This window comes from Tamandua tetradactyla, chromosome 7 (genome assembly GCF_023851605.1).
Source record: "Tamandua tetradactyla isolate mTamTet1 chromosome 7, mTamTet1.pri, whole genome shotgun sequence".
NCBI classification, from domain to species: Eukaryota; Metazoa; Chordata; class Mammalia; order Pilosa; family Myrmecophagidae; genus Tamandua; species Tamandua tetradactyla.
In genome coordinates, this window is record NC_135333.1 from 34649153 (window position 1) to 34675243 (window position 26091).

At 40.3% G+C, this 26091-nt stretch overlaps 1 protein-coding gene across 4 annotated transcripts in view; it reads left to right on the plus strand.

The window, feature by feature from the left end:
• ACO2 (aconitase 2) overlaps positions 1–26091 on the plus strand; it is a 67717-nt gene that overhangs the window by 20488 nt on the left and 21138 nt on the right. For all 4 annotated transcript variants that reach the window (XM_077168989.1, XM_077168991.1, XM_077168990.1 and 1 more), the window contains one exon: positions 21970–22106. In XM_077168989.1, coding sequence (XP_077025104.1) covers positions 21970–22106 — 137 coding nt within the window. The remainder of the gene's footprint in view (positions 1–21969; positions 22107–26091) is intronic.

Below are 26091 nucleotides of genomic sequence, written 5' to 3' on the forward strand. Positions count from 1 at the left end.
AGGATTTTTGCATCTATATTCATTAGAGAGATTGGTCTGTAGTTTCCTTTTTTTGTAATATCTTTGCCTGGTTTTGGTATGAGGGTGATGTTGGCTTCATAGAATGAATTGGGTAGTTTTCCCTCCACTTTGATTTTTTTGAAGAGTTTGAGGAGAGTTGGTACTAATTCTTTCTGGAATGTTTGATAGAATTCACATGTGAAGCCGTCTGGTCCTGGACTTTTCTTTTTAGGAAGCCTAAAAAGACTTCCTAATGACTAATTCAATTTCTTTACTTGTGATTGGTTTGTTGAGGTCATCTATTTCTTCTTGAGTCAAAGTTGGTTGTTCATGTCTTTCCAGGAACCCGTCCATTTCATCTAAATTGTTGTGTTTATTAGCGTAAAGTTGTTCATAGTATCCTGTTATTACCTCCTTTATTTCTGTGAGGTCAGTAGTTATGTCTCCTCTTCCATTTCTGATCTTACTTATTTGCATTCTCTCTCTTCTTCTTTTTGTCAATCTTGCTAAGGGCCCATCAATCTTATTGATTTTCTCACAGAACCAACTTCTGGTCTTATTGATTTTCTCTATTGTTTTCAATTTCATTTATTTCTGCTCTAATCTTTGTTATTTCTTTCCTTTTGCTTGCTTTGGGATTCGTTTGCTGTTCTTTCTCCAGTTCTTCCAAGTGGACAGTTAATTCCTGCATTTTTGCCTTTTCTTCTTTTCTGATATAGGCATTTAGGGCAATAAATTTCCCTCTAAGCACTGCCTTTGCTGCGTACCATAAGTTTTGATATGTTGTGTTTTCATTTTCATTCGTCTCGAGGTATTTACTAATTTCTCTTGCAATTTCTTCTTTGACCCACTCGTTGTTTAAGAGTGTGTTGTTGAGCCTCCACGTATTTGTGAATTTTCTGGCACTCCGCCTATTACTGATTTCCAACTTCATTCCTTTATGATCTGAGAAAGTGCTGTGTATGATTTCAATCTTTTTAAATTTGTTAAGACTTGCTTTGTGACCCAGCATATGGTCTATCTTTGAGAATGATCCATGAGCACTTGAGAAAAAGGTGTATCCTGCTGTTGTGGGATGTAATGTCCTATAAATGTCTGTTAAGTCTAGCTCATTTATAGTAATATTCAGATCCTCTATTTCTTTATTGATCCTTTGTCTAGGTGTTCTGTCCATTGATGAGAGTGGTGAATTGAAGTCTCCAACTATTATGGTATATGAGTCTATTTCCCTTTTCAGTGTTTGCAGTGTATTCCTCATGTATTTTGGGGCATTCTGGTTTGGTGCATAAATATTTATGGTTGTTATATCTTCTTGTTTAATTGTTCCTTTTATTAGTATATAGTGTCCTTCTTTGTCTCTTTTAACTGTTTTACATTTGAAGTCTAATTTGTTGGATATTAGTATAGCCACTCCTGCCCTTTTCTGGTTGTTATTTGCATGAAATATCTTTTCCCAACCTTTCACTTTCAATCTATGCTTATCTTTGGATCTAAGATGTGTTTCCTGTAGACAGCATATAGAAGGATCCTGTTTTTTAATCCATTCTGCCAGTCTATGTCTTTTGATTGGGGAATTCAGTCCATTAACATTTAGTGTTATTACTGTTTGGATAATATTTTCCTCTAACATTTTGCCTTTTGTATTACATATATGATATCTGATTTTCCTTCTTTCTACACTCTTCTCCATACCTCTCTCTTCTGTCTTTTCGTATCTGACTCTAGTGCTCCCTTTAGTATTTCTTGCAGAGCTGGTCTCTTGGTCACAAATTCTCTCAGTGACTTTTTGTCTGAGAATGTTTTAATTTCTCCCTCATTTTTGAAGGACAATTTTGCTGGATATGAGTGTTGGTTGGCAGTTTTTCTCTTTTAGTAATTTAAATATATCATCCCACTGTCTTCTAGCTTCCATGGTTTCTGCTGAGAAATCTACACATAGTCTTATTGGGTTTCCCTTGTATGTGATGGATTGTTTTTCTCTTGTTGCTTTCAAGTTCCTCTCTTTCTCTTTGACCTCTGACATTCTAATAGTAAGTATGTTGGAGAATGCCTATTTGGGTCTATCTAATCTCTTTGGGGTGCGCTGCACTTCTTGGATCTGTAATTTTAGGTCTTTCATAAGAGTTGGGAAATTTTCAGTGATAATTTCTTCCATTAGTTTTTCTCCACCTTTTCCCGTCTCTTCTCCTTCTGGGACACCCACAACACGTGTATTTGTGCGGTTCAAATTGTCCTTCAGTTCCCTGATACCCTGTTCAAATTTTTCCATTCTTTTCCCGATAGTTTCTGTTTCTTTATGGAATTCAGATGTTCCATCCTCCAAATCACTAATTCTATCTTCTGTCTCTTTAAATCTATCATTGTAGGTATCCATTGTTTTTTTCCATCTTTTCTACTTTATCCTTCACTTCCATAAGTTCTGTGATTTGTTTTTTCAGTTTTTCTATTTCTTCTTTTTGTTTAGCCCATGTCTTCTTCATGTCCTCCCTCAATTTATCAATTTTGTTTTTGAAGAGGTTTTCCATTTCTGTTCGTATATTCAGCATTAGTTTTCTCAGCTCCTGTATCTCATTTGAACTATTGGTTTGTTCTTTTGACTGGGCCATATTTTCAATTTTCTGAGCATGATCCGTTATCTTCTGCTGGCGTCTGGACATTTAGTCAGATTTCCCTGGGTGTTGGACCGAACAGGTTGAAAGAATTTTCTGTGAAATCTCTGGGTTCTGTTTTTCTTATCCTGCCCAGTAGGTGGCGCTCGTGGCACACGTTTGTCTGCAGGTCCCACCAGTAAAAGGTGCTGTGGGTCCTTTAACTTTGGAAAATTCTCGGCCTTGGGGATGTTCGCCAGCCGAGGCGGCTTGGAAGAGTGCCAGCTGGCCCGGGGATCCGAACGCAGGGAGGGTCACCGGCCACCGCAGCCTGGGAAAGCGCCCGTCTGAATCTCCTAATCGTCCCGGGGCACCAAGCGTGGCGGGAGGGTGCCAGCCGACGCGGCCCGGGAGAGTGCACCGTTCCCAGCCGGACCGGAAAGTCACGTGTTTGGAAGGGACCCCAGTCACCATTCTCCGCGGACTGGGGATCTCTGATCCAATTCTCCCAGTTGGTCCGGGGGGCCATGCGTGGGGGGGCCGCCAGCTGCCGCTGCTTGAGGGGACCACCTGTCCAATTGTCCCAGCTGGCCTGGGAAGGAGGAAGGGAGGGACTCCGGCTGCTTGCCGCCCCGGCCCAGGGAAGCCCGCGCCCCTCGGCGATCTCACCGGAGTGGGTTCTCTCAGCCAGTCCGCCGTTCCAGGATGGGGTACGCTGTCTTTTTGATCTCTGTCGTGGCTCCGGGAGCTGTTCTGTATCGTTTCTACTCCCCTAGTAGCTGTTCTGGAGGAGGAACTAAGATCCGCGCGTCTTACTAAGCCGCCATCTTCTCCGGAAGTCCCATTTCTGTAATTTTAAGTGTTGCGGGATATATATGTAGATTCCTTTTGTAATCAGGACAAAGAACTAGGCAAAGGGGTGGAGAAAAGCATGCTGACAAATGTAGAGAGCATAATCTGTTAGTACCAATTTGACAACATCTAGTGTTTTGGTAATGTGCAACCCTTTGTTTCAGAAAGTCAATTTAGAGGAATTTATCATTACTATGAAAAAGGGGGAAAATGTACCTTTACAGTAGAGAGATCTAGTTACCACACCCAGAAATCAGACTTAAGCGTCACCTGATAGTAGGACTACTTAACTTGGATTGTATGATGTGTGAATAAAACTGTTTAAAAATGAACAGAGAGAAGCAAGTGGTAGAAAAAATGTGGAGAAAGAGATGTACCTATTCTCTGTTTGTAGAGAAACTGAGAAGTGCAGCCCCTCTGGAAGGCAACCTGGTGGTTCCACGGGAGGCTAAGAGTGGGGTGCCATATGGTCCTGCAACCCTGTTACTCAGTATAATCCTGGAGGAAATGAGTGTGAGAATATGAATGGACATTTGCACACTAGTGTGTATGGCAGGAATGGGTGGAGGTGGCCTAAGGGTACAACAACTGAGGGAAAGGAGAACTGTGGTGTACACATACAAGGGACTACTGAGTGAGCCCAAGAAAGAATGAAGTTGTAAGGCATACAACTAGGTGAATGAAACTTAAGGACTATATGTTGAATGAAATGTCAGAAACAAAAAGACAAATATTATCATGTCTCACTCATATGACCTAACTATAATATACAAATTCGGTGAACTGAAATCGAGAGCATGGGTTATGAGGTTGGGGTCTATTGTAAAGGGTTCCAGATTCTCACCTCTTACAGTAGTCATATATATTCAGAAAGTGTAACTGCTGTTTCTTAATACTGAGATACTCAGCTGTTTGTATATAACCTGGTGTCCTAGTTTGCAGGAAGCCAGAATGCGATATACCAGAAATGGAACACCTTTTAAAAAGGGGAATTTATTAAGTTGCACAGTTCTAAGTCTGTGAAAATGTCCAAATTAAAGCAAGGCCACAGAAACATCTAATCAAAGATATCCAGGAAAAACACCTTGATTCAAGAAGGGCAATGATGTTCAGCCTTCTCTCTCAACTGGAAAGGGACACGGTGAATATAGCAGCATCTGCTAGTTTTCTCTCCATGGTTACTGATTGATGAAGCTCTCCTGGGGGTGTTTTCCTGTTCATCGCCAAAGGTCTTTTGGCTGCATTGTCTCTTGTTGCTCTCATGACTCAAGTTTTTCCAAAATGTTTCCTCTTTTAAATGATTCCAGTAAACTAATCAAGACCCACCTGGAATGGGCGGCCTCACATCTCCAGGGAGATAATCTAATCAAGTTTCCAGCCTACAGTGCTGAATAGAGATTAAAAGAAATGGCTGCCTCCACAACACGGATTAAAACATGGCTTTTCTAGGGCACATAATCCTTTCAAACCCGCACACCTGGTCAGTCACTAAAACTATGGATATTTATGTGACACCTGAGACTCAAGAGTTAGAGTTCTGCTCTCCAGCCAACACAACAAGCAAATTCACCAACCTCCCCCTGTCTACGTGGGACATGACTCCCAGGGGTGTGGACCTTCCTGGCAACGTGGGACAGAAATCGGAGAATGAGCTGTGACTCAACATCAAGGGACTGAGAAAATCCTCTCAACCAAAAGGGGGAAGAGTGAAATGAGACAAAGTGTCAATGGCTGAGAGATTCCAAACAGAGTCTAGAGGTTATTCTGGAGGTTATTCTTATGCATTAAGCAGATATCACCTTGTTACTCAAGATATAATGGAGACAGCCAACACAGCAAGCAGACTCACCACCTGTCTGCGTGGGACATGACTACCAGGGATGTGGATCTTCCCGACAGCGTGGGACAGGGATCCCAGAGTGGGCTGGGATTCAGCATCAAGGGATTGAGAAAAACTCTAGAATGGGCTGAGACCCAGCATCAAGGGCTTGAGAAAACCTTCTCGACCAAAAGGGGGAAGAGTGAGATGGGACAAAGTGTCAATGGTTGAGAGATTCCCAACAGAGTTGAGAGGTTATCCTGGAGGTTATTCTTATGCATTAAGTAGATATCACCTTGTTATCCAAGATGTGGTAGAGAGGCTGGGGGGAACTGCCTGAAAATGTAGAGCTGTGTTCCAGTAGCCATGTTTCTTGATGATGATTGTATAATGATATAGCTTTCACAATGTGACTGTGTGATTGTGAAAACCTTGTGTCTGATGCTTCTTTTATTTACCTTATTGACAGACGAGTAAAACATGTGGAATAAGGATAGATAATAGGGGGAACAAATGTTAAAATAAATTTAGTAGATTGGAATTCTGGTGACCAGTGGAAGGGAGGGGTAGGAGGTATGGTATGTGTGAATTTTTTTCTGTTGTCTTTTTCTTTTTCTGAGTTGATGCAGGTGTTCTAAGAAGTGATCATGATGATGAATACGCAATTATGTGATGATGTTGTGAGTTGCTGATTGTATATGTAGAACGGAATGATCATATGTTAAGATTGTTTTTGTTTTTTGTTATATTTTTTAAAAAATTAAAAAATAAATAAAGAGTTAACTTTAGAATGAAAAAAAAAAAAAAAGATATAATGGAGAGGCTGGAGGGAACTGCCTGAAAATGTAGAGCTGTGTTCCAGCAGCCATGTTTCTTGATGATGATTGAATAATGATATAGCTTTCACAATATGACTGTGTGATTGTGAAAACCTTGTGTCTGATGCTCCTTTTATCTACCTTGTCAACAGATGAGTAGAACATATGGAATAAAAATAAATAATAGGGGGAACAAATGTTAAAATAAATTTAGTTTGAAATGCTAGTGATCAATGAAAGGGAGGAGTAAGGGGTGTGGTGTGTATGGTTTTTTTTCTCTGTTTTTGTTTTATTTCTGTTGTCTTTTTATTTCTTTTTCTGAATTAATGCAAATGTTCTAAGAAATGATCATGATGATGAATATGCAACTATGTGGTGATATTGTGAAGTACTGAATATATATGTAGAATGGAATGATCACATATTAAGAACGTTTGTTTCCTGTAATTATTTTTTTTTAATTAATAAAAAAAAAAAGAGCTAGAGTTCTGAAGTTATGAAAGTCAGCATTTCCCATACAGGAACTATTTAAAAAGCTAAAAAAAAAGGATCTGACTTCAACTAGAAATATGAATGAAGCTGATCTGGATAGGACTAAGGTAAATCAGAATACATGGTAAAGGATGATACGATACATAAGTTAAAAGTTCAACTTCTTTAAGAATTACTGATTGCATATGTAGAATGGAATGATTTCTAAATGTTGTGTTAATTTCTTTTTTTTCTTTAATTAATGAAAAAAAACTTCAACTTCTGCATGAGATCAAAGGGAGATGTTCATTTGGTGCAAAATTTGTATTTTGGGTAGTGCAATACCTAATTTAACTTGTATGATCAGTTTCGTTGAACACCATAAATACAGGGAATCTTGAATAGGGAGTAAGATTTTACTGGTTTATCCAGGTTAGCATGATGCCCTGATACATTCCTGAGTAATGTGGTCAATGAATAGAAGAGTTTTTTTTTTTTTTTTTTTTTAACATGGGCAGGCATCAGGAATCGAACCTGGGTCCTCTGGCATGGCAGGCGAGCATTCTTGCCTGCTGAGCCACTGTGGCCCAGAAGAGTATTTTTAAAGTCCCCTTGGAGGACTGGGGAGAAAGGAGGAAATATTCAACTTTCCCATTTGAGGAACTCCTGATAGTCTCACAAGCAGTGGGGACAACCAAATCAATAGGCTAAGCCCTTGATCTTGGGCTATGCCCCTGTGAAACTTATTTTTGCCAAGGACAGGGTAAGCCTACTTATAATTATGCTTAAGAGTCACCCCCAGAGGACCTCTTTTGTTGCTCAGATATGGTCTCTCTCTCTAAGCCACCTTAGCAGGTCCCCCTATGTGGGACATGACTCCCAGAGGTGTAAATCTCCCTGGCAATGTGGGGCAGAACTCCTGGGACAAGCCAGGATCCAGCATCACGAGACTGAGAAAGCCTTCTTGACCAAAATGGGAAAACAGAGGAATGAGACAAAATAAAGTTGCAGAGGCTGAGAGATTTCAAATAGGGTCAAGAGGTGATCTAGTTTGCTAGCTGCTGGAATGCAATATACCAGAAACAGAATGGCATTTAAAAAGGGGAATTTAATAAGTTGCTAGTTTACAGTTCTAAGGCCAAGAAAATGTCCTAGTTAAAGCAAGCAAGTCTATAAAAATGTCCAAATTAAGGTATCCAGGGAAATGTGCCTTGGTTCAAGAAGGCTGATGAAGTTCAGGGTTTGTCTCTCAACTAGAAAGGTACATGGTGAACACAGTGATGTCTTCTACCTTCCTCTCCAGGCCCCTTGCTTCATGAAGCTCCCCAGGGGCATTCTTCTTCATCTGCAAAGGTCACTGGCTAGTGGACTTTATAGTTCTTGTGTCTCTGCTGCTCTTTTCATTCTCAAGCTTTCTTCAAAATGCTTCCTTTTATAAAGGATTCTAGTAAAGTTATCAAGACCCACCTGGAATGGGTGAAGTCACATCTCCCTCTATTCAAAAGTTAATACCAATCTAGCCCTCCTCTTCCCCCTTCTCCGCCGGCGCTCCCGCCGCCACCTAGCCCTCCTCTTCCCCTTTCTCCGCCGGCGCTCACGCCGCAACCTAGCCCTCCTCTTCCCCTTTCTCCGCTGGCGCTCCCGCCGCCACCTAGCCCTCCTCTTCCCCTTTCTCCACCGGCGCTCCCGCCGCCACCTACCCCTCCTCTTCCTCTCTCTCCCGACGGCGGCGCTCCCGCCGCCATCTTGTCCTTCTCTTTCCCCTTCTGCTCCGGCGCTCCCGCCGCCATCTAGCCCTCTTCTTCCCCCTTCTCTGCCGGTGCTCCCGCCGCCATCTTGCCCTGCTCTTTCCCCTTCTGCTCCGGCAGCGCTCCATACGCCATCTTCTCCTTCCCTTTCTCCTCCTACTCCAGCGGCTCTCCAACCACCACCGTGCCCTCTTCCACCTTCACCGGCTCCTCCGCCACCAACCTCGACAGCCTTGCCATCCTCACCTTTTCTCCTCCAGAACACCTACTAGGGGAGTAGAAACGATACAGAACAGCTCCCGGAGCCACGACAGATCAAAAAGACAGTGTACCCCATCCTGGAACGGCTGACTGGCTGGGAGAACCCGCTCCGGTGAGATCGCCGAGGGGCGCGGGCTTCCCCGGGCCGGGGTGGTAAGCGGCCGGAGTTCCTCCCCTCCTCCTTCCCGGGACAGCTGGCAGAATTGGGCAGGCAGTCCCCTCAAGCAGTGGCGGTTGGCGCCCCCACCACGCGCGGACCCCCGGACCAACTGAGAGAACTGGATTAGAAATCCCCAGGCCACGGAGAACGGTGACGGGGAGGGAGGTCCCTTCCAAACACGTGACTCCCCGGTCCGGCTGGGAACGGTGCACTCTCACGGGCCGTGGCGGCTTGCGCCCTCCCGCCACGCTTGGTGCCCCGGGCTGACTAGGAAATTCGGACGGGTGCTCTCCTGGGCTGCGGCGGCCGGCGACCCTTCCCACGTTCAGACCCCCTGGCCGACTGGCACTCTTCCAAGCCACTTCGGCTGGCGAACCTCCCCCAGGGCGAGAGTTTTCCAAAGTTAAAGGACCCACAGCACCTTTTACTGGTGGGACCTGCAGACAAACGTGTGCCACGAGCGCCACCTACTGGGCAGAATAAGAAAAACAGAACCCAGAGATTTCACAGAAAAATCTTTCAACCTGTTGGGTCCAACACCCAGGGAAATCTGACTAAATGCCCAGATGCCAGCAGAAGATAACGGATCACGCTCAGAAAATTGAAAATATGGCCCAGTCAAAAGAACAAACCAGTAGTTCAAATGAGATACAGGAGCTGAGAAAACTAATGCTGAATATATGAACAGAAATGGAAAACCTCTTCAAAAACGAAATCGATAAATTGAGGGAGGACATGAAGAAGACATGGGCTGAACAAAAAGAAGAAATAGAAAAACTGAACAAACAAATCACAGAGCTTACGGAAGTGAAGGATAAAGTAGAAAAGATGGAAAAAACAATGGATACCTACAATGATAGATTTAAAGAGACAGAAGATAGAATTAGCGACGTGGAGGGCGGAACATCTGAATTCCATAAAGAAACAGAAACTATCGGGAAAAGAATGGAAAAATTTGAACAGGGTATCAGGGAACTGAAGGACAATTTGAACCACACAAATACACGTGTTGTGGGTGTCCCAGAAGGAGAAGAGACGGGAAAAGGTGGAGAAAAACTAATGGAAGAAATTATCACTGAAAATTTCCCAACTCTTATGAAAGACCTAAAATTACAGATCCAAAAAGTGCAGCGCACCCCAAAGAGAATAGACCCAAATAGGCATTCTCCAAGACACTTACTAGTTAGAATGTCAGAGGTCAAAGAGAAAGAGAGGATCTTGAAAGCAGCAAGAGAAAAACAATCCATCACATACAAGGGAAACCCAATAAGACTATGTGTAGATTTCTCAGCAGAAACCATGGAAGCTAGAAGACAGTGGGATGATATATTTAAATTACTAAAAGAGAAAAACTGCCAACCAAGACTCCTATATCCAGCAAAATTGTCCCTCAAAAATGAGGGAGAAATTAAAACATTCTCAGACAAAAAGTCACTGAGAGAATTTGTGACCAAGAGACCAGCTCTGCAAGAAATACTAAAGGGAGCACTAGAGTCAGATACGAAAAGACAGAAGAGAGAGGTATGGAGAAGAGTGTAGAAAGAAGGAAAATCAGATATCATATATGTAATACAAAAGGCAAAATGTTAGAGGAAAATATTATCCAAACAGTAATAACACTAAATGTTAATGGACTGAATTCCCCAATCAAAAGACATAGACTGGCAGAATGGATTAAAAAACAGGATCCTTCTATATGCTGTCTACAGGAAACACATCTTAGATCCAAAGATAAGCATAGATTGAAAGTGAAAGGTTGGGAAAAGATATTTCATGCAAATAACAACCAGAAAAGGGCAGGAGTGGCTATACTAATATCCAACAAATTAGACTTCAAATGTAAAACAGTTAAAAGAGACAAAGAAGGACACTATATACTAATAAAAGGAACAATTAAACAAGAAGATATAACAACCATAAATATTTATGCACCAAACCAGAATGCCCCAAAATACATGAGGAATACACTGCAAACACTGAAAAGGGAAATAGACTCATATACCATAATAGTTGGAGACTTCAATTCACCACTCTCATCAATGGACAGAACACCTAGACAAAGGATCAATAAAGAAATAGAGGATCTGAATATTACTATAAATGAGCTAGACTTAACAGACATTTATAGGACATTACATCCCACAACAGCAGGATACACCTTTTTCTCAAGTGCTCATGGATCATTCTCAAAGATAGACCATATGCTGGGTCACAAAGCAAGTCTTAACAAATTTAAAAAGATTGAAATCATACACAGCACTTTCTCAGATCATAAAGGAATGAAGTTGGAAATCAGTAATAGGCGGAGTGCCAGAAAATTCACAAATACGTGGAGGCTCAACAACACACTCTTAAACAACGAGTGGGTCAAAGAAGAAATTGCAAGAGAAATTAGTAAATACCTCGAGACGAATGAAAATGAAAACACAACATATCAAAACTTATGGTACGCAGCAAAGGCAGTGCTTAGAGGGAAATTTATTGCCCTAAATGCCTATATCAGAAAAGAAGAAAAGGCAAAAATGCAGGAATTAACTGTCCACTTGGAAGAACTGGAGAAAGAACAGCAAACGAATCCCAAAGCAAGCAAAAGGAAAGAAATAACAAAGATTAGAGCAGAAATAAATGAAATTGAAAACAATAGAGAAAATCAATAAGACCAGAAGTTGGTTCTGTGAGAAAATCAATAAGATTGATGGGCCCTTAGCAAGATTGACAAAAAGAAGAAGAGAGAGAATGCAAATAAGTAAGATCAGAAATGGAAGAGGAGACATAACTACTGACCTCACAGAAATAAAGGAGGTAATAACAGGATACTATGAACAACTTTACGCTAATAAACACAACAATTTAGATGAAATGGACGGGTTCCTGGAAAGACATGAACAACCAACTTTGACTCAAGAAGAAATAGATGACCTCAACAAACCAATCACAAGTAAAGAAATTGAATTAGTCATTAGGAAGTCTTTTTAGGCTTCCTAAAAAGAAAAGTCCAGGACCAGACGGCTTCACATGTGAATTCTATCAAACATTCCAGAAAGAATTAGTACCAACTCTCCTCAAACTCTTCAAAAAAATCAAAGTGGAGGGAAAACTACCCAATTCATTCTATGAAGCCAACATCACCCTCATACCAAAACCAGGCAAAGATATTACAAAAAAAGGAAACTACAGACCAATCTCTCTAATGAATATAGATGCAAAAATCCTCAACAAAATTCTAGCCAATCGAATCCAACAACACATTAAAAGAATTATACATCATGACCAAGTAGGATTCATCCCAGGTATGCAAGGATGGTTCAACATAAGAAAATCAATTAATGTAATACACCATATCAACGAATCAAAGCAGAAAAATCACATGATCATCTCAATTGATGCAGAGAAGGCATTTGACAAGATTCAACATCCTTTCCTGCTGAAAACACTTCAAAAGATAGGAATACAAGGGAACTTCCTTAAAATGATAGAGGGAATATATGAAAAACCCACAGCTAATATCATCCTCAATGGGGAAAAATTGAAAACTTTCCCCCTAAGATCAGGAACAAGACAAGGATGTCCACTATCACCACTATTATTCAACATCGTGTTGGAGGTTCTAGCCAGAGCAATTAGACAAGAAAAAGAAATACAAGGCATCAAAATTGGAAAGGAAGAAGTAAAACTATCACTGTTTGCAGACGATATGATACTATACGTCGAAAACCCGGAAAAATCCACAACAAAACTACTAGAGCTAATTAATGAGTACAGCAAAGTAGCAGGTTACAAGATCAACATTCAAAAATCTGTAGCATTTCTATACACTAGTAATGAACAAGCTGAGGGGGAAATCAAGAAACGAATCCCATTTACAATTGCAACTAAAAGAATAAAATACCTAGGAATAAATTTAACTAAAGTGACAAAAAACCTATATAAAGAAAACTACAAAAAACCGTTAAAAGAAATCACAGAAGACCTAAATAGATGGAAGGGCATACCGTGTTCATGGATTGGAAGACTAAATATAGTTAAGATGTCAATCCTACCTAAATTGATTTACAGATTCAATGTAATACCAATCAAAATCCCAACAACTTATTTTTCAGAAATAGAAAAACCAATAAGCAAATTTATCTGGAAGGGCAGGGTGCCCCGAATTGCTAAAAACATCTTGAGGAAAAAAAACGAAGCTGGAGGTCTCGCGCTGCCTGACTTTAAGGCATATTATGAAGCCACAGTGGTCAAAACAGCATGGTATTGGCATAAAGATAGATATATCGACCAATGGAATCGAATAGAGTGCTCAGATATAGACCCTCTCATCTATGGACATTTGATCTTTGATAAGGCAGTCAAGCCAACTCACCTGGGACAGAGCAGTCTCTTCAATAAATGGTGCCTAGAGAACTGGATATCCATATGCAAAAGAATGAAAGAAGACCCATCTCTCACACCCTATACAAAAGTTAACTCAAAATGGATCAAAGATCTAAACATTAGGTCTAAGACCATAAAACAGTTAGAGGAAAATGTTGGGAGATATCTTATGGATCTTACAACTGGAGGCGGTTTTATGGACCTTAAACCTAAAGCAAGAGCACTGAAGAAGGAAATAAATAAATGGGAACTCCTCAAAATTAAACACTTTTGTGCATCAAAGAACTTCATCAAGAAAGTAGAAAGACAGCCTTCACAATGGGAGACAATATTTGGAAATGATATATCAGATAAAGGTCTAGTATCCAGAATTTATAAAGAGATTGTTCATCTCAACAACAAAAAGACAGCCAACCCAATTACAAAATGGGAAAAAGACTTGAACAGACACCTCTCAGAAGAGGAAATACGGATGGCCAAGAGGCACATGAAGAGATGCTCAATGTCCCTGGCCATTAGAGAAATGCAAATCAAAACCACAATGAGATATCATCTCACACCCACCAGAATGGCCATTATCAACAAAACAGAAAATGACAAGTGCTGGAGAGGATGCGGAGAAAGAGGCACACTTATCCACTGTTGGTGGGAATGTCAAAGGGTGCAACCACTGTGGAAGGCAGTTTGGCGGTTCCTCAAAAAGCTGAATATAGAATTGCCATACGACCCAGCAATACCATTGCTAGGTATCTACTCAAAGGACTTAAGGGCAAAGACACAAACGGACATTTGCACACCAATGTTTATAGCAGCATTATTTACAATTGCAAAGAGATGGAAACAGCCAAAATCTCCATCAACAGAAGAGTGGCTAAACAAACTGTGGTATATACATACGATGGAATATTATGCAGCTTTAAGACAAGATAAACTTATGAACCATGGAATAACATGGATGGACCTAGAGAATATTATGCTGAGTGAATCCAGCCAAAAACTAAAGGACAAATACTGTATGGTCCCACTGATGTGAACGGACATTCGAGAATAAACTTGAAATATGTCATTGGTAACAGAGTTCAGCAGGAGTTAGAAACAGGGTAAGACAATGGGTAATTGAAGCTGAAGGGATACAGACTGTGCAACAGGACTAGATACAAAAACTCAAAAATGGACAGCACAATAATACCTAATTGTAAAGTAATCATGTTAAAACACTGAATGAAGCTGCATCTGAGCTATAGGTTTTTGTTTTGTTTTGTTTTGTTTTGTTTTGATTTTACTATTATTACTTTTATTTTTTTCTCTATATTAACATTCTATATCTTTTTCGGTTATGTTGCTAGTTCTTCTAAACCAATGCAAATGTACTAGGAAATGATGATCATGCATCTATGTGATGATGTTAAGAATTAATGATTGCATGTGTAGAATGGTATGATCTCTAAATGTTGGGTTAATTTCTTTTTTTCCGTTAATTAAAAAAAAAAAAAAAGAGAAGGGATAATTGGAGACGAAGGGATACAGACTGTACAACGGGACTGGATATAAAAACTCAGAAATGGACAGCACAATACTACCCAATTGTAATGCAATTATGTTAAAACACTGAATGAAGCTGCATGTGAGGTATAGGTTTTTTGTTTTTGTTTTTTTTTCTTTCTATTATTGTTTTAATTCTTATTCTGTTGTCTTTTTATTTCTTTTTCTAAATCGATGCAAATGTACTAAGAAATGATGAATATGCAACTATGTGATGTTATTAAGAATTACTGATTGTACATGTAGATTGGAATGATTTCTAATTGTTTTGTTAATTCTTTTTTTAATTAATAAAAAAAAAAAGATTAAAAAAAAAAAAAAAAGCTGAATATAGAATTGCCATACGACCCAGCAGTACCATTGCTGGGTATCTACTCATCGGACTTAAGGGCAAAGACACAAATGGACATTTGCACACCAATGTTTATAGCAGCGTTGTTTACAATTGCAAAGAGATGGAAACAGCCAAAATGTCCATCAACAGACGAGTGGCTAAACAAACTGTGGTATATACATACGATGGAATATTATGCAGCTTTAAGACAGAATAAACTTTTGAAGCATGTAATAACATGGATGGACCTAGAGAACATTATGCTGAGTGAGTCTAGCCAAAAACTAAAGGACAAATACTGTATGGTCCCACTGATGTGAACCGACATTCGAGAATAAACTTGGAATATGTCATTGGTAACAGACACCAGCAGGAGTTAGAAACAGGGTAAGATAATGGGTAATGGAGCTGAAGGGATACAGACTGTGCAACAGGACTAGATACAAAAACTCAAAAATGGACAGCACAATAATACCTAATTGTAAAGTAATCATGTTAAAACACTGAATGAAGCTGCATCTGAGCTATAGGTTTTTTTTTTTGTCTGTCTGTTTGTTTGTCTTTTTTTTTTACTATTATTATTATTTTTATTTTTTCTCTATATTAACATTCTATATCTTTTTCTGTTGTTTTGCTAATTCTTCTAAATCGATGCAAATGTACTAAGAAATGATGATCATGCATCTATGTGTGATATTAAGAATTACTGATTGCATATGTAGAATGGAATGATTTCTAAATGTTGGGTTAATTTCTTTTTTTTTTCTTTAATTAATAAGAAAAGAAATAAGAGAAAATAAACACAGGGGTTGGATAACAAAAAAAAAAAAGAATCATGTCATTGTTTAAAAAGGCTAAGTTTTTTTCCCTCAGCTTTAGTAAAGTAAAAAACCAAATATTGTTTCAAACCTACTAGCTTTTAACCTTTTGCTTTCTAAAAGTCAACCTCTAAAAAATATCTTTTTATTCCAAACAGTTGCACAAAATTTATTCTTTAACTTTATAAAAATAAAATCATTTTATATGTTTTGGGTTGCATAAAAATGTTTAAAAAATATTGTAAAAATTAAAATATTTTCTAACCTTCAAAAAAAAAATTACAGAAATGCTTAGCATAGAAAGTAAAAGTGTGTTCCACTGCTTGTTTTATCCAGAAGAGCTGAAAGAAGTAACACAAACACACATTTGTATACCAGTGTTCATAGCAGCACTATTTACAATTGCTAAAAGATGGAAGCAATCCAAGTGCTCATCAACAGATGAGTGGATAAATAAAATGTGGTATATACATACAGTGGAGTATTATGCAGCAGTAAGACAAATGCAGTCCCGAAGCTTGTGACAAATGGATGAAATTTGAGGACATAATTCTCAGTGAAATAAGCCAGACATAAAAGGAAAGATACTGTATGTTCTCAATATTATGACTCTGGTAAAGATTACAATGTCAAGGCTCAGGTGAGCCCATTGAGTTGCTCTGACTAATATGCCAAGGAGTAATAAGCTCCCAGACAGAAAATCAATGCAATTTCCTCTATTTTGCTCTAGTATGATCTGGATGAATATTTTGAGGACAGATGAGGAATGTGGTACTCCCCACTTTTTCTCTTCCTCCTTTCTCCCTTTCTCCTTTGTCTTTTTCTTTCCTCCTTCCTTCCCTAAAAATAAAAAAATTTTAAAAAAGATTTGCAATAAAAAAGTAAAAGTGCCTATAATCTATCCCTAGAGATAATTGCTATGAATAATTTAGACATATCGTTTCATTTTATTTCTAAATCATATTCACATTGATTTCTAAATCATATTTGCATTTACATTTGCATGGGTTATCAGGTTGGGGTCTATTATTTATATTATTTTTTTAAATAGGCTTATACTATAAAACTTTTGCTACTGAATATGTCATGGAGGTAAAATTTTCCCCATTAGTAAAGGTAAATCTATCTTATTCTTTTTAAACAGCTATGAAATGGCATTCCATAGTGGATGACTCAGAATTTAATCAGTGCTCTGTTTATGGACAATTGGATTGTTCTCTTAAAAACTGCTGCAGATAATGTCCTTGTTTGCCTCTTTGCTCATTTATGTAAGTGTTTTTATAAGTAGCTTCCTGGAAGAGGGAAAGCTATTCAAAAGGACACATATTTTACATTTTAATAGGTGTTGCTTAATTATCTTTCAAAAATGTGGACCTGTTTACACTCTTACCAAAAGCATCTGAACCTGGTAAATTATTGATTTGTCTTGTTAACTTTTTTATTTCACACAGTTAAATGAACCTGCTCTATGGTTAACCCTGCTCAATAAAGAAAGACCTGGTTGGTAAAGTGGAATCAACGTTAAACTAACTGATATGTAGCACTGTGTATCAGACCTAGTGCTCCGGTAGGGGAATTTAGTGGTGAATAAACAGACACAATCCCTCCCCTTGTAGAGCTTGCCAACTAGCAGAGACAGACATCAGCTCACAAATTAATGTCATGAAGAGGTAAATGGGCATATATGATAGAAGGCTCTGGCTAGGCTGAGGGTTCAGGGAAGGATCCCCTGAGGAAATGAATTTTTTTTTTTGAGCTGAAAGATCAATTGAAGTTATCTAATCAAAGGGTATATTGGGGGTAGAGGTGGATAGAGAATATTCCAAGCAGAAGAAACAGCATGTATAAAGACCCTGTGGTGTAGGTCCTTTTAGAATCCATTCTGGCAGATTCTAAAATAGCCAGAGACCAGATAGATGAGATCCCATCTCCAGGATTCTGTAAGTAGAAGGGGTGTAAGAGGGATGGAAGGCTTTCCAAGGTGGATTCTAATACGTTGCAAATAATTTGAAGAGAAGAAAGTGGCACCCCAAGGAATCATCTTAAATTAGAATGACTTGGCCAGAGTTGGAAGAAGGGCAAGTAACTAAGGAGGGCTACTACAGAGAACAGGTCAGAAATGCCAAAGCCCCAGATCAGCTAAGACTTGGTAAAAATGCTGATTAATTAAAAGGGCCTTTAAACAGTGTGTGCAGTTAAGAAAAATAAAAAGAGGCATGCTGCTTCTGCCAGCGTCCAGAGAAGAAATAAACCTTTACCACCTCTAATTTTACATCCATTTCCTCTCTGAAGGAAAAGAATACATGCAGCACATTTTGGGCACTTATAATAGGAGCAGTCTCTGTGCCAAGCACTTTATGGAGATGATTTTATTTAATACTAACACCATGAGGTTTATTTCCGTTTTATCTGTGGGAAAACTAAGGCTTGAGAAGGTTTAATAACTTACTAAGGAAAAAAAAATAAAATAACTTACTGTTCTAGTTTGCTAGCTGCTGGAATGCAATATACTAGAAGCGGAATGGCTTTTAAAAAGGGGAATTTAATAGGTTGCTAGTTTACAGTTCTAAGGCTGAGAAAATGTCCCAGTTAAAGCAAGTCCATAGAAATGTCCAATCTAAGGCGTCCAGGGAAAGATACCTTGATTTAAGAAGGCCAGTGAAGTTCAGGGTTTCTCTCCCAAGTGAAAGGGCATGTGGCGAACACAGAGTTTCTCTCTCATCTGGAAAGGCACATGTGAACACAGTCAGGGTTCCTCTCTCATCTGGAAGGGCACATGGTGAACATGGCGTCATCTACTAGCTTTCTCTCCTGGCTTCATGTTTCATGAAGCTCCCCCCTTCTTCATCTCCAAAGGTCCCTTACTCGTGGACTCTCTGCTTCATGGTGTACAGCGTTCTCTGCTCTCTCTGAATCTCTCTTCATTCTCCAAAATGTTTCCTCTTTTATAGGACTCCAGAAGTTTATCACGACCCACCGAAATGGGTGGAGACATGTCATCACCTAATCCAGCTTAACAACCATTCTTGATTAAATCACATCTCCAGGGAGATGATCTGATTACAGTTTCAAACATACAGTATTAAATAGGGATTATTCTGACTTTATGAAATGGGATTTTGATCAAAACATGGCTTTTCTGGGGTACATACATCCTTTCAAACCAGCACACTTACCAAGGGCCACAACAGGTGAGTGGGTCTGCCACGCTGTTTTTAAGTCCTACCTGCTGCAGCATGGCTGTGGCCATGCTGCAGCATCCTCTGTGTGCCTGTTCCTTAGAGGATAGGGTGACCATAGGGCTCCTTCTCTGGGTCGCCACAGGAATGAGATGGTATAATGAATGCAGAGTGCTTGTCTCACAGTAGACACTCAGTAAATGTTTTTTCCCCCATAAATTGTATTTTGTATGAACATATATTTTGTCTTTTTTCAATCAGCATTATTTCTGAAATTTGTTTTCATGTCTGTAGTCCATTGTTTGCTTAACTTTTCCTTTGCTGTTGGAAATTTGGAGTTTTATCTTCTCCCTAGACTATAATTATAACTTATTATTTTGCCTACTGGTCTAGATATTAGCACTCATTTTTACTTATAATGAAACTGAGGCTTAGAGCAGTCAATTGTTAATTTACAGTAAGAAATATAAATCTTCATACAGCCATTGGAAAGATGTCTAAGATCTGATAAATGAGGAAAAGCAAGTTGTAGAATGGCATGTGTAGTTTCTCATTTATGTGAAAAACAGAGGGGGATGCTTATAAATACACTGGGCACTAATAGACACCATGCTAAGTATTTATGTAATCTCTTTGTCTTCACAGGGCCTCTATGAGGAAATGGAGGCCTAGACAGATTAAATTGTCCAGGATCACTCAGATTTAATATATGGCAGAGCCAGACTTAAACCCAGGTCTCTCCTACTCCAAACCTATGCCCTGGGCTCCTCCCACTTTAGTGGTGGTGGTGGTGATTATAGCTGCAGCTAAAACACATTGACATCTTCCTATGCACCAGGTGCTGTTGAAAGTACTTTGATGTGTTACTAGTGGAGTCTTCACACCTACCCAGTAAGGTAAATAGTTGGGATCCCTTGGTGGATTTTGAGCTCGAGGGCCAGCAGGACTCATCTGCATTGGGGCATGTTCTAGTTTGCTAGCTGCTGGAATGCAATATACCAGAAACAGAATGGCTTTTGAAAAGGGAAATTTAATAAGTTGTTAGTTTATAGTTCCAAGGCCTAGAAAATGTCCCAATTAAAACAAGTCTATAGAAATGTCAAATCTAAGGCATCCAGGGAAAGATACCTTGGTTCAGGAAGGCCAACGAAGTTCAGGGCTTCTCTCTCAAGTGAGAAGGCACATGGTGAACACAGTCAGAGTTTCTCTCTCATCTGGAAGGGTACATGGTAAACACGATGTCATCTGCTAGCTTCTTCTCCTGGCTTCCTGTTTCATGAAGCTCCCCAGGAGACATTTTCCTTCTTCATCTCCAAAGGTCGCTGGCTGGTGGACTCTGCTTCTCGTGGCTGTGTCGTTCTGCTCTGCTCTCTGAATCTCTTTCATTCTCCAAAATGTTTCCTCACTTATAGAACTCCAGAAACTTATCAAGACCCACCCAAATGGGTGGAGACATGTCGTCACCTAATCCGGCCTAACAACCACTCTTGATTAAATCACATCTCCTGGGAGATGATCTGATTACAGTTTCAAACATACAGTATTGAATAGGGATTATTCTGTCTTTATGAAATGGGATTTAGATTAAAACATGGCTTTTCTAGGGGACATACATCCTTCCAAACCAGCACGGGGAGCTCACTTCTACAGTGGTGGGTTAGACAGATGGATGGTTGAGGTGCTGTTTTCATAATATAGTCTGTCTTTACCACTGCGTGACCTGAGCATGGGATTATGGCAACCGTGGATTTGTGTAGTTCAGGTGCTCACGTCGGCAGCGTTTGAATTTAAGCATCCATGTGATATAAAGACGGGAGTCTGGTGCAGCGACCTGAACTCTGCTTCTTCCTTACCCAAGTGTAATACCCTCTAGGCTGAGGGCACCACCTGGAAGGGAAGCAGCTGCTGCTCCCTTCCCCCCACCGTTTCTTTGGACTCGTTTATTCTCCCCTGGTCACAGTGTACCCTGTGAAGTTGTCATGCACAGTTTAAAATTAACTGAGACCCCATCATAACAATAATTTCTCTATTACTGCATAATAGATTGCTCCAAGACAATTTATCTTTCAGTTTCTGTAGGCCAGGAGTTTAGGAATTTCTTAACTGAGGATTATTCAAGAAGTTGCAGTCAAGATGTGAGGCAGGGCTATGGTTATTTAACATCTTGGACTGGGGCTGGAAGATTTGCTTTCAAGGTGGCTCACTCACATGCCTGGCTGGTTGGGGCTGGCTGTCATTAGAGTCCTCTCTAGGTGGACCTTTCCCACCTGGAGAGGTTAGTTTGTCCTAACAACATGGTGGCAGGCTTTCCTCAGAGCAATCAGAGAGAGAGCATGCCACATGCATGTGCCAAACAGAAGCTATGCTTTTTATGACCTAGTCTCAGAAGTCATATAGCATTGTCCTTTGGCCACATTCTGTCCATTAGAAGTAAGTCACTGCACTTTCAAGGGGAGGGGGATTTAGAATTAGGTATCACCTTTTGAAGAGAGGAGGTCTGAAGGAACATCCCAAACTCATTCATTCTTCTCTGTTCAATAAATACTGTTGAATCTCTAGTGCGAATGTAGAGATAGATAAGGCTTGATCCCACCCTTCAAGGACCTGATAGTGCAGGTAGAATAATAGCTATGATTTGGGTAATACTTTATAGCTTAATGGGAACTTTCACATATGCTCTCATTTAATCTTCCCAGGAACCCTGTGTGATCACCAGGACTTGTTATATCCACATTTCCTATAGCCTCTGAGGCTAAAAGTATGAGGGATTTGCTTAAGTTGATATTATTTATGTGGTAGAACTTGACAGGGAATTCTATCAGTCTCTGGCACTTCTTCCTACCCCTGCTGGCTGCTGTATCATCCCTGTGCTTCAGATGAAGCTGCAGTCAGTCAATAGCTCTGAACACCTTTAAGTCTTCACTTTTTTTTTTTTTTTAACCATACCAAGCTGTTCCTCAGGGGTGACTATTCTAAGTATTCCACTGACGGCTGCTGTCTTCTTGCAGAAAACCCTGGGTGTGCGGCAGTACCATGTGGCCTCAGCTCTGTGCCAACGGGCCAAGGTAGCCATGAGTCACTTTGAGCCCAATGATTACATCCGCTATGACCTGCTAGAGAAGAACATCAACATTGTGCGCAAACGGTAAGGCTACATGTGGGAGCTTGCTTCTGCTGCTGTGTGCCCCTGTCAGAGGCAAACAACATGGGAGGTACTTAGTGAAGGATGGTTGATGATTGTGGCAGGATCAAGGCATTTAGGGTATAAAGGTCCTTGCTGAGGAAAGGCATTCTAGCTTGGTGTTGGAACTTCTGGCCTCTGTGCCAAGGAAGAATCTGCTTTCAAGAAGCCTGGAGATGTGGGACTTGGAGAAGCTCTCCAATACTCTGGTGAGCTATCATTTCCAGGGCAGGCTGCTGGCCCTGGGCCAGCCCTGTGGGAGCCATCAGGCTCAATGTTTGGAGAACCATTCATATTTTCCCTTCATTGCAAAGGCACAGAGAGGAGACCCCAGGCCTGAGACCTGGAAGAAAGCGAAGGTGAAATCTTGAGCATGTTATTTTTCCTGGGCCTTACCTTCCTTCTTTGGTAAAATAGCCATCACCTACCTTTGCCCTACTGTTCTCTCATGCACCCAGTGACCCTCAATGAGTACCTCCTGTGTGCCAGGTCCTGGGCTGGATGCTGGCTCTAGATGGATGGATCAGGTGCCACAGGAGTGTAGGGAGCTGGAGGTTTGCGAGTGCACACCACCTAGCACTGCTCCTGGAACTTGAATGACTACAGACAGGACTGTGCACTTGAAAGCTTTGACACTGACAGTGCCCATGGGAATGAGACAGAGCACACATGCATATACCTGTTTTATAGCCAAGGAGCAGACTCAGGTGGTGAAGCATCTTTGCCAAGGCCACTCAGCGAACCAGTGGGTGGGACCTTGCGTCCATGCCCTCTTAAGTCCCCTAGCCACTCTCCCATACTCCCTCTTCCTGGCCACTTTGCTTTCTGTTTACTGGTATTCTCACTTCAATTTTAAGGGTATGGACTATCTAAATCTTGTATCTCCAACAGTCTTCAGCATAGCATCGCCTAATTACAGCAAGACCCTAGTAACTATTTCTCAAGGATGATCATAATAATAATAGCTACCCAAGAGTCCTATATGGCCTAGACACTTCATGTATGTTATCTCTGTTGTGTACAGCATCCCCTCTGGTTTTGTCACACCTCTCCATTTTACAGATAAGGAAATTGAGTGTCAGACTGGGGCAATCCCCTCTCTAAGGCCATGCATCCAGTGCTCCCTTGGGTTTGTTCTCGTATTTTCGTGGCTTTTATCTAGTCTACACATTAGAATCAAGTGGGATGCTTTCACAATCCTTGGGTCCCACTCCCAGAGATTCTAGTATGAGTGATCTAGGCCTTGCTCTAGAGTCCATGGATTAGCAGGATCAGCCTCACCTGGAAGTATGTTAGAAATGCAGACTCTCAGGCCCCACCCATACCCTCTAAGTCAGAGTCTGCACTTTAACAGGATCCCAGGGAGATTCTTGTACGTGTCAGTGTCTGAGAAACACTGGGCAAAGTGGTGATTCTTAAACTTTGCTGCATATTGGAATCATCTGGGGGTGGTTAAAAACCCCATTATGCAGGCCTTAGTCCAGATTAAGTCAGACCCAGGCATCAATCATTTTAGTTTCCCACCTGATTCTAATGTACATTCAGGGTTGAGAACCACTATCACTGTCAATGCAGAACCTTGTACAAATGTTTTACTTAGTCGTAGAGCCCTCAGACTACAGTTTAGTGGGGAAATGACAGATTTTCTCCTAGTCTGCTCTTCATCACACATGGAAAAAGAGTTTACCTAGAGGTTGCTTTGCAATAACTTGAAAGAGTAGTATTATTTGCAATTCAGTCTTTGCTTTAACAAGTTAACAAAAAACTGCCCTTTAAGGCCCTAGGAGTTTTTTTTAGGAAATGTTTATCAGTAAAATTAACCCCCCCAAAAGTTCCTTTTCTTCTTTATTCCAAATTATGCATTAACCAGAAAGGTTAAGTAATTTTTAGCATTTCTAGAGTAGTACTGTTGAGGAGTATTTCATTTTGTTACCAGAGAGCAGTTCTCAGTGCTGTGTATGTGTGAATTTTACCCCGCAGGAAACATCTGGCAGTTCTGGAGACATCATTTTTGGTTGTCATAACTGGAGGTGGATGGGTGGCACTACTGGATCTGGTGGGTTGAGGCCAGGGATATGGACAGGGTCTCTCTCCCCTCCATCATGTGGTTCAAATTGTCAGTGGTGTTTTGGTTGAGAAATCCTTCCATAGAGAAAAAAGAGAGTATGGCTATTTTTAAAAGATACTAAAAAATAATAATAATTAAAATAAAAAAAAAAACACTGATGAATTAAAATAGGTTTAAGTATTTTTTTTTAAAGGACAGAGCACTTGCAGGGGACTCTTCCTCCACCCTGGTGTGAATGGAAGGGGCCTGATTCCATTCCTGGGAACTGGGTCTGTGTCATCCAATGAAGAAGAGGGACAGATGGACATAGAGGACTCATTTGCCATCCTTAGTTAATTCTCAAGGAAACATGAAAATGAACCTGTCCCCTAGGTTTTTCTCACTGCCAGGCTCTTTTATACAACTGCTGGCATTTTGCTATCAAGATCCTTGATTTTTAAGCCCGCATGCTATTTTCATCTCCCTTGAGACCTGGAAAGAAGGGCTCTGCTCTGTGCAATGATGCACTGCCTGCACACTAGCCTTGGAAATGCCGCTGCAGGAGGGTTAGGCTGTACCTAAGGCCCAGGCTATTTTTTTTTTTATTAATTTTTTTATTTATGATACATAACCACATACAAACATAAACATTCTTATCATATGATCATTCCATTCTTGTTATATAATCAATGACTTACACTATCATCACATAGTTATATATTTCTCATCATGATCATTTCTTAGAACATCTGTATCAATTCAGAAAAAGCAATAAAAAGAAAACAGGAAAAAATTCATACATACCTTACCCCTCCCCTTCACTGATCACAAGCATTTCAGTCTACTAAATTTATTTTAACATTTGTTCCCCCTATTATTTATTTATTTTTAATCCGTATCTTTTACTTGTCCATTGATAAGGTAGACAAAAGAAGCATCAGACACAGGCTCTCACAACCACACAGTCACACTCCGACAGCCATATCATCATACAATTATCTTGAAGAAACAAAGGCCCAGGCTATTTTTATTCAGAGTTCTTACGACATCAGAACTGTGGTAATTTTCAGAATTGGCAGTTGATGTGCTGGTACCTGCAGACTCAGCACCTATAGCAACTCTTGCTCCTGAGGGGTTAGGTACAGGGATGAGGGGCTGGAACCCAGGCTGGCAGAAGGAGGTTTCCCTGCTTTTCTAGCAGAGTCATATTGGTAGTAGCAATAACAACAATAATGATATTGACTGAGCGTTTACTGTGGGATCGGGTCCTGCTCTGACTTTCCATATGTTATTGAGACAGTATGTCAGCGTACAGAAGGCAGGCAGTAAAGCCACTCTGCTTGGCTCCTTATGGCCTCTCTGCCACACACGTACCTTTATGACTGGGTCAAATTACTCTCCTCTCAGTGCTTCATTTTCCTCATAAAATGAGTTATAGTTAGTGAAGTGCTTAGGATAATTCCAAGCTAAAAGTGAGCACTCTAAAAATAACCCAAAGTGACAGAAGCAGATCAGTAGCTTGGAGATGAGGGTGGAAGGAAGGGATACCAAGGGGCATGATGAAACTTTTGGAGGTGATGTGTATGTTCACTATCTTGATTGTGGTGATAATTTCACAGATGTATATATGTCAGAACTTGTCAAATTGCATACTTTAAATAATGTATGTCTATTATACCTCAATAAAGTTGTGTTTTGTTCTTTTTTTCCATTTAAAAAAAAGAAAGAATGTAAGTGTTATATGAGTTTCAGTTTGCTAAAGCTTCTAGATGCAATATATGAGAAATGGATTGGCTTTTTCAGTGGGGATTGATTAGGTTACAAATTTGCAGTTCTAAAGCTATGCAAATGTCTAAGTTAAGACATCAAGAGGAAGATACCTTCTCTGAGGAAAAGCTGCTG